The following is a 10,819-nucleotide window of genomic DNA, read 5'->3' as shown; positions in this document are numbered from 1 at the left end:
CCTCCCCGGCGGGCCCCGCCCCCGATGACCCCGTGGCCCGAGCACCTTCCGCCGCTAGGGTTTTGGGCCCCATGTTGGGAATTACCGTTCAGCGTGAAAGCCACCGAAACTCTAAGCCATCCAGTCCAGACAGACGCATTTGTCCCGGATTCCTTTTTTCTTTGCCACACGGAAATCCTCAGGCTTGTGTATACGCGACATACTTTATCCGGAAATCTATTTTTTACGCCACAAAAATTCCCAAATTTAGGCTTGTGGAGCTGCACAGATTTATCTTCCGTCGAGATTTTTCTCCCCCTTTTATTTTTTTTTTTTTTGTGTGTGTGTCTCACGGTTCGGGATAAATGCATCTACAAGTTTAGAGTTTATAAAATTTAAAGTAAACGTGTCGCGGCGGCGAGTACAGTTTGGGGGGTTTTTATTTTTATTTTTTTTTTGAAGCGGAGGGGGGCCTTTTGGCCCCTTTTGCGCAGGCCCCCGAGGAAAGTCGCTCGGCTATTACGCTGTCTGCGTCCCAAGTCTTAAAGTGCGACTCTCTAGTAACCGAATATGCTTGCGGGAATTCTCTGACTCCAACGACTCCTCATATATGCCACTTTTTCTACTCGCCACTTCATCACGCCAAGCATATGCCCTCTAAATATTCTTTACTAAACCCCCCTCCCTCAGCTCCTTCATTATATGTCTCATGTACACACACTTATAAAAACACCTCCCCACCTCTCCTCCTCCTCCTCCTCCTCCTCTCTCTCTCTCTCTCTCTCTCTCTCATTCGCACGTACTTTCGCCCCCCTCTTTCGCCCTCCATCCTTAGCTCGGCTCGATCGACTTGCCCGCTAGTTGGATCCGATGAAGTTCGGGAAGCGGCTGAAGCAGCAGATCCAGGAGACATTGCCCGGGTGGTGCGACAAGTTCTTGTCCTACAAGGAGCTCAAGAAGTTGGTGCGGCTCATCTCCTCCGCCCCGACCAGGCTGGGGGGCCAGGCTGGCGCCGAGTACGGCAAGGCCGAGGCCGAGTTCATGTACCTGCTGCACGGCGAGATCGAGAAGTTCAACTCCTTCTTCGTCGAGAAGGAGGAGGATTTCATCATCCGGCACAGGGTGAGTTCTTCTCTCTCTCTCTCTCTCTCTCTCCTTCGATCCTGCTCCTGATTTTCTACGCCGGCACGGGCGACTTTGTACATAGGTATTGCCTGATTTCGAAGAAAACGACAATTATTATTTGCTCTTTTTTTTTTGGGGGGGGCGAGTTGGCTGAGTCAGCTGTGAGTTGACCCATTGGGAAACTCGGTGACTCGGTTCTATTCTGTTGCATTTCGACTTAGTGAAGCATCTGGCCGAGCTGAGATGGCTGTTAGGACGGGTCGAGATATTAGTAGGGGAGGAAATTAGGTGAGCTGATTGTAGTATATGATACTATGTTAGGCGGCGGTCCATTTCCGCTGTCGAAGGTGCGATGCGACGTCACGGCATGCGCGGACCGGCCCCACGACACGTTACACTGGTCGTCGGTGGGGTCCCCCGCATAAAGTTAGTATGGTCCGATTGATCGTGGGAATTTATACATGTTCAGAAAGTGATTGCCATTTGGGTTTGGTCGATTTTAGATGCGACGAACTCAGTGGCATGCATGTGAGGTTCGGCATAGGAAAAAAAAACGCATTGTTTCGGCTTTCGACCGTAGAATATTCGTCTTCGGTTAACGGTCTAACTCGACGGCCGAGATAAATAAATCTCAATACGACCGCCAAATCATACTTGGGATCCACAAAATCAATAAGGTTGGCTGAGTTGACTCGTTGACTGTAAGAGTCTTTCAGAACCTAACTTGACAACATAAGTGTACAAGTCTTATTAGACTGCTAAAGTCATGTGTGTGGGGTCTACCGTATCGGCGCGGTCGTCTAAGTTGACTCGTTGACTGTAGACGCCGGTCGTATTGGGGGTTCCGAAGTACGCGCCGAATCCATTCTCTGCCTCAAGGAAGCATAAACATGTCCAAGAAGGTAAATAGATTAAACTACTATAAAACCCAAAGGAGACAATCTTCTCGGTTTCAGAACCAATTTGAAAACCCCACCTGATGAGTACTCTCGCATTCCCATAATGAAAGTGTACACTATAGCAATTTGGTGAAAACGCCCATAAGAAACATAGCACAAGTTAGATATCTCCCCATTACGAAAATTACTCCGATCTTGATCTATTCAACGGACGATCAGAGCCGTCGTGGGTTTGTTTCGATAGCAGATCTGCGGATGAGGTTTCGATTGGACAGACTAAGTCAAGCCTGACAATCCCGACCAGATTTGTCCGAGTTGAAACGCCTATTTAGCTGTTCATGTCCCCTGTAAGCCATGTCTGTACTGAAACTGAGACCAAAATCTCCATTCTTTCCCGCTTAAGAACGATATGACAGCATTCATCTGTTTTTAACTTATCGAGGGCATGTGAGCGAGCGGCCATTTTCACGTCGAGAGATGGCGTGGCCGCCCCACCAACGTGTCCAAGTTTAACGAATGTAAGTAATCGTCTCGAGATGATTGAATTCACAGGAGCTTCAGCAGAGGATCCAGAAAGTGATTAGAACCTGGGGAGAGAAAGGAAGTCACCCTTCGGAGAAGCTCTACAAGGAGGAGATGACCAAGATCAGGAAGGACATCGTCGACTTCCACGGCGAGATGGTGCTGCTGATGAACTACAGCAACATCAACTACACAGGTAGGCGCTCGAATCCAGCACGGACCCTTTTCCATCGAGAAGCGATCGCATGAATTAGATGCGATGCCAATCGTTGAACCCGCTCGACTAATGTGCGTTATTGCAGGGCTGGCCAAGATATTGAAGAAGTACGACAAGCAGACGGGCGGGCTGCTGCGCCTGCCGTTCATACAGAAGGTCCTGGAGCAGCCCTTCTTCACGACCGACCTTGTGTCGAAGCTGATCAAGGAATGCGAGAGCACAATCGACGCGGTTTTCCCCATGGAGGTGCACGAGATGGCGAGGCCCGACGGGGAGGCGGCAGGAGTCTCCGACTCCGTGCCCGGAGAAGGGATCTTCCGGAATACCGTGGTCGCGCTGAGGACGATGCAGGAGATGAGGAAAGGCAGCTCGACGATCAGCCAGTTCTCCCTGCCCCCGCTCAACCTGCCGGATTCCGATCTCGCCCGATTCTTGCAGCTCAATTCTCCCATACAGATATCTTAATGCCTAGGATTTACTTTGCCATACCACTATATATGATACTGTTAGATATCAGCAGCGACATCGCGCCGCGTTCTCATGTGCCCTTCGAGATGCATACCATCCGCGACGAGTAAGCTACGGGCTTTTATAAGTAGAGATCCGAGAGAAACTGACTTGTATAATTCGAATCTTTGCCACGATCTAATGGATGCAATAAAGGGTATAGATAATTAAGTCGTGCTATGATCAAACCTGTCCATTAATTTCGTTTAGAAATGAAGGCATGCCGTAGTTTAGATTTGATCTCCTAACCTTCACCTGGAGTTTAGTTGAATTCTAACATTCTAGTTGCTCAAGCTTGATTTCGATTTGACTTAATAGTAAAAGCCAAAACATTCACGTAAACTTAAAATGCCAATTCCAATTGTCGTAACAAAAAAGAAGAATCGTTTAAAAGAGAGATTCTATTCTATACGAGAGTAATATGTATTTTGTCTTAGCTTTTTTTTTTAAAACTATATCAACACAAACCTAACTTTCCATATATGGTGACCGGTGGGAATTTGAAATTCCAACCTTCAAAATTCCGATGTCACATTTTTAGGCTGGCTTAGAGGACCAAATTACTCTTCCTCCAAGCTGGGATTAGAAGATGGTGGGGGCCTTCTGAAAAGAAAAGCGGCAACTCAGTCCAGTCCGACTCGTAACAGTAAAGCTCAGAGATGCAAATTCTTAACGTTTTCAAAGTAAGGGATGCAATTGCAAATTTATAGGTGGACAAAAGTGAAACAGGAAACGAACTCGAGGGATGATTTCATAATTTTTTCAAACCATAATTGGACAATTAACGAAGATTTTTACAAGAAAATAATATAAATGATTAATGAACTTTGGCCAAATATGTAATATGATTCATAAACTTTAGCTTAATGTTTAACATAATGTCTTACTTTATTTTGTTCAATATATTTTCTGAATTTTTTGCGTGTATTTAATATAGTCCGCGAATTATATTTTTCAAAGTGGTAATTCCTTAATTCATGATAAGGGTTTGACAAAAAAAAATTCAAGAAAAGTAATAATATTGAACATTTCCGTATACATCAGGGACTAAATTCAGTATATATGAACAGTTCAAAAATTAAATTAAATAAATTCAAAAATCAAAAATCGTATTATATACGTTCAGGCAAAATTTAGGTTGATGTATTTCATTTTTCCCTTAAAACGGACAGGAAGAAGCCCAAGAACAGAGCAGTTGCTGAAATCTGACCGGGGAAGCTCCAGCCTCTGTTCCAGCTCAAAGAGACGCAGCTATCCAAGAGCGAGGTGAGTCCGAATCGAATCTTGTGACATCCAGCTCGCGAACCCTTTTTACCCTCTTCTTCTCTTTGCACTCTGATTCAATGTCGAGGATCGATGGGAGAGTTACCTTTTGCTACGACGTCAATTAGGTTCTGTTTCTTGATTTTGGGTATGATGATTCTGCTAGCGACTGAAACTTGGGAATGCCCTTTTCGTCTTCTTTAAGGTGGGTGCTCTTTGCCCATTTCGGTTTGATGATTAGTACAAGCTCTGGCCAGTCAATCCATGGCAAATAAGATAATCCTGTTCTGTTGGGTCTGAGACAGAGTTGCTACTGAAGTGATGGCATTGGATTTCATGGTCAGATAGGGGATTAGTTGTCTGCATCACCAGTTTTTCTTTTCCGGGGAGCGTAGGTGAACTTACTAAATACTTCATACAAGAAGAAACTAATGATTGAAACATGATATAGCTTCCTATGTTTTAAGATCGCCTTACCCTATCTTCATTGATGGTCAATGAAATATTTGCTAGTGTTATTCAGATGCTTAGCTGAATTGTAAAACAAAAATGGCGATAGTTCGTTTTTGGCTTAAATTGTATTCATAATTTTTAGCATTCAAGGGTGTTTTTAACTCTGGCGGTTGCCAGTCTTGTGCCTGTGCATTTCTAGATCTGAAATTTCACTTAGTGTTTACACTGGACTTGTCAATATTAGGCCTTGGAGATCAAACGGGAAGCTGCGAGCAAACCTGTGAAGATCCAACTGAGATTCAGAGCTATGAATCAAGGAGCAGTGATTTTAGCTCACGGTCCATCTGCTATGTCTACAGCTGTGGGCAGAATCCATTCTCCGAGATGGAAATGTTTGAGCTTGAAACCGTCATGTCTTCTCCATATTCGTAGCTTCCGTTTTCCAGGTAAATGTCCCATTATCTGCTGTCAAAAGAAATCTCGGTGGGAACCTTTGCCACATACTTACTCACCAAGAGAGGATGGAGATAACCTTTTCACCAAAACCACCGACTTATTTGAAAACTTGAGCTCTGAGAGCGCATCCGAGGCACTGGAAGTGAAAAAGGTGGAGGAGCTTTCTGGCACGAATAATCAAACTTTGTTAAAGACTATGTTTTTCAGATGGCCAATGTGGCTTCTGGGTCCTTCTGTCCTCCTTATGACAGGCATGATGCCAACGTTATGGCTGCCGATATCTTCAGTCTTCCAAGGCCCTAATATCGCCAGCTTGCTTTCATTGGTTGGGCTGGATTGCATCTTTAACCTGGGTGCCACACTATTTTTCCTGATGGCCGATTCTTGTGCCCGGCCAATGAAATTGGTGCAGGAGCGCTACAGCAAGGTTCCTTTTAGCTATCAATTCTGGAATGTGGTTGCTGCGATAGTGGGAGTTATTGTTCCCTTTATGATACTCTTTGGATGTCAAAAGGGCCTCTTCCAACCTCAACTACCACTCATCTCATTCACAGTACTGTTGGGCCCGTACATGTTGCTTTTGTTTGTGCAAACTCTGACTGAGATGCTGACATGGCATTGGCAATCTCCAGTTTGGCTAGTGACACCGGTTGTTTATGAGGCTTACCGGGTGTTACAACTGATGAGGGGTTTGAAGCTTGGGACTGAAATGAATGCTCCTGGGTGGATGTTGCATACGCTTAGGGGTCTGGTGTGTTGGTGGGTGCTTATACTTGGTGTGCAGCTCATGAGGGTTGCTTGGTTCGCTGGTGCCTCTGATCAAACACGTTGGAGAGAATCTGCTCCCGCTGATGGTTAGAGTTGTATAGTTAGTCATAGTTGGGTGGTAAGTTCTCGCAATCAAACATGTCGATAACTCAGCATTTTATTAACTATATTATGTCGGAAGTTGGAAATATGTGGTTCATTGGAATTCTTCATGTTTTCTGGTGTATATCTGCTGACATATTATTAATACAATCAAAGATTCTGGTGTCTTAAGGTTCAAGCCGGTTGCTTTTCTACAGTTCATCACAAAAAAAGGTTCTTGTCTTTGCCCTACAGATGAGGGCTATGTTATTCCAAGGAGTAGAAGGGCAGACCCACAATTTTATGTTGGTCCTTGAGTACATTAAATTTTTTCGTGTCTTTTTCATTCTATACCCAATCAACTGTCAACCAATTGGGCCCAGCTTGAAATTCAATCTCGTGTCCCGTCTCAGACTGTCATATGTCATGCCATTTTACCACACTCCCACTGTGGTGAAATAAAAAAAGGAGGCATGTTATCCCTTCTAGGGCTTACATTGCTTACGGCAGGACAGATATGATTATATTCTTAAGGAATATCCCCTTCTGTCACATTGGTAAAGTAAAAAGATGACTATTCAGGTTGAAAGTTTATCTTTGACAGTCTGCATGAAGGGTACTTATAATCCTGAGCATTGTGCATGCCATGGAGTCGAAGCAGGATTATTATAATTAGGTGGGTGCTAACCATTATTTAGCCTTGAAGTCAAAGCTGAACTGATGTTAGTCACTTTAGTTCTAGAAAATAAGGTGACTTCCGCCGTTGATCTGTTAAGCTTTAGATACAGTTTTCTTCTGCTTTGCACTGGTCTTTGTCTTGGCACATGGCATTGCCTTTTCTGCTTGTGTCTTGAAATCACTGCCATATCTGTTAGACTCTGGTTTGAATTTGTTGGGAAGTAGCCATTCATTTGGTGCAAAGTCATGCCCTAATATCACTATAATGCATGACACCAGCAACTTGTGATCCAGATTTTTCACAGTTAACCTGTACTTACCTGTTCCTCTGTACTGTGATTTCTTCTACACTGCTATCTTTCAAACGTCTTTCTCTAAGTAAGGTTCCTTTCTTTCCATGAGAGATTTCATTCTTGTCCTATTATGCTGTGCGAAATTTTTTAATGAAAATGTTAGACTGGGAAAACTGACATTTGATCAGTGCCGGAACACGAAGTTGTTAATGTAATCTTCATAGGATTCGCCACCCTGATCAGAAACAAAGCTCGGTGCTGCCATTACTGATAAAAGAGCTCCGCATTGTCTACCTAAACCTGCCTTCGCGTACACATGACTGCTTACAACACTACAAATGAGCTTGAAAATGTTATGAACTGGAACCAAATCAGAATCGACCCTCAGGCCTTCGAACCGGTTATTGCGGTCGGGTTCATTTGGAAACACACTTTTCTTTGATCTGAACCTTTTCGTTCCCCCACATTTGAAGATGCTCGGCAAATGTGTTAATTTCAGTTCTTCTTAATAGAAGTAACACTCTGCAATCTCAAGTGTCACGAGATTGATTTGTAAAGCAGGCATCGGATTACGAAAAGGGGAAAGGGTTATCATGGTAAAATGAATTGTCCAATGACCACAAATCCTAACAAGATCATAAGAAAAGAGCATGTCTTTTTCCCCCTTTTCTCTCTTATCGTTGAATACTCTAACGTCTAAAACATCTTACTCGTAAATAAAATGTAAATACCGCTGACGAATCACCGAATCATGAGCTCTCCAATGATTTCATGTACAAGAGTACTCATTGATACCTAAATTTTGGCTCTTACACTTGTCATTCATTTTTAAAGAAAATTAAGGACCAAACTGGGCCCATAAAAAAAAGTATCAATGTCGCATTCCTGCTCTTTGCATTATGAACATACGGTGTAATTTTCCACTTCGTATTGCATTTAGGCATTATAAACATTTTTTTTTATATAGTAATGTTGCCGCAAAAAAATTATTTCATTTAAATTGACATTATCCGAATTGGCCCACCATGCGAAATGGCCTTGAATTTAGAAGAGATAAGGATGCTGAACTCATTCGAACTTTCGAGACTATGCCCACTTATTTCCCTTGCTCGGCCAAAAATCACTTGTGCAAATGCATGTGATGTTCTGAATAAGGTAAGTAAATAACCACGCGAAATATTCTACTTGTAGTTCCATATAGTAATATGCATATCATATCATATACTTGTTAATGTTAGATTGACATACTAATTTTACATTTATACTTAGGGTATGGTGAATAATCACATAATTAGTTCAATTAGGATTTTTTTTTTTTTTTTGGTGACCTGGGAAGCGCTGGCGGCATAAACCTAGGACGACCCATAGGGACCCACCTCCCACGAGCTGCAGGTAAATCGCGCAAATGACGAGGTGGGGAGTTGAACTTTGGCCTTGCGGGTGGTCAGCGTGCAACTCCACCATCTCTACCACCAACGGGGTGGGTCGATTAGGAATTTTCCATTTTGGAAATTGCATCATCAATATTTACATCATCATATCTAGAAAAATTCATATTGGCATCCATATAAGGACATATAAAAGATTATGCATATCTTTGCATGTTACAATAGGATTTCATATTTATTTGCAACATGATAATTGTCACATTAGAATGATTAGAATCTTGTATAAATAAAATTCAAGACAGGAACAAATTTATCAAATTTTGTGTTTGGTTCCTCCCCAATACCAGATAATGTCATATATAAGAATGATATAACCAATATAAAAATATCCCATGGGAGATGGGATAAAAGTGGATGTGATTTCTTTATATCTATGGTATAAAAGCTATTATTCTTGTATAATAATTTTCTTATATTAGTAAATTTTAAAAAATAACATATGAATTCTTATGTAAAAAAAAAAAAAAGAAATTTAAAAATAACTAAAAACAATCATTTACATTTTTATTCATATTTTTATTTATATATTTGAATTTTTTTCTACTCTCCATACTACGTTACCATAGGAGGCTTTCATTAATTGAGATTTGTTTAGTTTGACATTTTCAGCCTTAGATTAACTTTAGGACTTTTTATTCGCGAATTATTATGTTTTAATAAAAAGAAAAGGCCAAAAAGACGTAGAGATCTAGTAGGAGACCATTTCACTACGGAGTGAGTATTCACACTTGATAGGTAATTTAACAATTTAGATTTATTTAGTTCATTATTTTCGGTAATTAATTAATTTATGAATTTATTTAATTTACCCATTCAATTAATTAATTTTGGCGTTCATTTAATCTATGTTATTTGAATTAATTTGGGTTTAATTCGGTTTTTATTAATTAAAGGAAGAAGAAAAAAATAAAATAGTATTGCATTTACGTTGCATCTATTTGTTTATTGGATCATCGGATCACTTAACTCATGGTTAGTTCTATAATTTAGTGTTAAATTTATGTCTAGTTTTGATTTAGTATTTGTTTATTTATCTTTTGACTCATAGCTCACAAAGGTCCTATTGAGGCTTAATAACCAAGCCATGTTTTATTTTTACCTGATACACCTCAGCTCTTTCGTTACTTCGCAATTTATCTATATTGCTTATTATGTTATTTTGATATTACTTGTATGTTCATTTTAATTGTTTGTGCACCTCTATATGACCACCTTTCACATATTAGTTGATTTAGAGAGAGTAACACCGATGAAGATTGCATGCCCTTTAGAGAAAGAGAGGAAGTTCTGAACTGCTCACCATATGTCAAGCAAATCTTTTCACAATTGAAAAAGGTACTGAAATGTGTGATCAAGTCCTTGAAGTCGAGATCCTTGGTAGTTTCTAGAAGCATTCAGCCATGGATGTTTAAAGAATCATCAAGTGAACAAGATCTAGGGTTTTTAGATCCCCGAGAAATGACCCGTCTTGTATTCAGTTTTCTAGAAGTCGCATAATAGCTACCGCGACATCGTCCCTTAATATGGAATGGACTTTTGAATCGAAACGAGATTAACGAATTTTCCTGGTCGAACGTCTTTTACACTCCTATGTAGAATTCTAGTGAATGACATGGTTAAGAATCTTGAAGAAACTGACTACAATATCTGGGTTGATCTCCAAAGTCCTAAGTCGGTAGGGAAGGAACTCAGATATATCCTTTGTACGAAGTCAGCGCAATGGAGTGAGAAACCCTAGCCCGCTGGGATCAAAGATTTGTTTGTAAACATTTTACGTGGAGTCAAAAGCAACGAGGCTTACAAACGTGACCGTCCCGCTCCCGTGTTCTCTCTCTCTCTCTCTCTCTCTGCGCTTTCGCTCTGGGTCGCTGCAGAGAAAAGTTCGGCGTTCGCCTCCGATCTCTCCCTTGATTCCGCCATGAGTATTGGCGATCTCCTAGAGTCGAACCTCAGGAGCTTCAGTTCCCTTGTCAACCTCATTGGGTTCTTTAAATCTATGGAATGTCCACGTTGGCTTTTCATGCCCGTCCGATCTCTGTTCGGAGTCAACTCTAGTTCTTTCTTCTTTATTTATTTTTCGAATCCCATGTCTGATTTTGCTAATGTCTACTCATTCCAGCTGAGGACGAA

At 41.4% G+C, this 10,819-nt stretch overlaps 2 protein-coding genes across 3 annotated transcripts; both read left to right on the top strand.

The window, feature by feature from the left end:
* The first annotated feature begins 602 nt into the window (after positions 1-602).
* Positions 603-3,429, top strand: LOC104442272 (SPX domain-containing protein 3). Its single transcript, XM_010055636.3, has 3 exons — positions 603-1,101; positions 2,556-2,721; positions 2,828-3,429. Exons 1-3 carry the CDS (start codon positions 850-852, stop codon positions 3,205-3,207), a joined length of 798 nt encoding a protein of 265 aa, XP_010053938.1. The 5' UTR covers positions 603-849; the 3' UTR covers positions 3,208-3,429.
* Positions 3,430-4,413: 984 nt separating this feature from the next.
* LOC104442271 lies at positions 4,414-7,843 on the top strand. Of its 2 annotated transcripts, XM_039311675.1 has the most exons (3): positions 4,414-4,515; positions 5,210-6,306; positions 7,434-7,843. In XM_039311675.1, the coding sequence occupies exon 2, from the start codon at positions 5,273-5,275 to the stop codon at positions 6,278-6,280; it is 1,008 nt and encodes a 335-aa protein (XP_039167609.1). In that variant the 5' UTR covers positions 4,414-4,515; positions 5,210-5,272; the 3' UTR covers positions 6,281-6,306; positions 7,434-7,843. The 2 variants fall into 2 exon arrangements, with proteins under 2 accessions (XP_039167609.1, XP_010053935.2); XM_010055633.3 differs by lacking the exon at positions 7,434-7,843 and having other exon boundaries at positions 5,210-6,469.
* The last annotated feature ends 2,976 nt before the right edge of the window (positions 7,844-10,819 follow it).

Source organism: Eucalyptus grandis, chromosome 4 (genome assembly GCF_016545825.1).
Source record: "Eucalyptus grandis isolate ANBG69807.140 chromosome 4, ASM1654582v1, whole genome shotgun sequence".
Taxonomy (NCBI): Eukaryota; Viridiplantae; Streptophyta; class Magnoliopsida; order Myrtales; family Myrtaceae; genus Eucalyptus; species Eucalyptus grandis.
Note: the sequence above shows the minus strand (reverse complement) of the source record. Positions and strands in the feature narration are given on the sequence as shown.

Bases quoted from the DNA above. Each gene is read 5' to 3' on its own strand.
- LOC104442272 (XM_010055636.3), top strand. From the start codon at position 850: ATGAAGTTCGGGAAGCGGCTGAAGCAGCAGATCCAGGAGACATTGCCC. The intron at 1,102-2,555 runs GTGAGTTCTTCT...TTGAATTCACAG, and splicing joins ATTTCATCATCCGGCACAGG to GAGCTTCAGCAGAGGATCCA. The intron at 2,722-2,827 runs GTAGGCGCTCGA...GCGTTATTGCAG, and splicing joins CAGCAACATCAACTACACAG to GGCTGGCCAAGATATTGAAG.
- LOC104442271 (XM_039311675.1), top strand. From the start codon at position 5,273: ATGAATCAAGGAGCAGTGATTTTAGCTCACGGTCCATCTGCTATGTCT.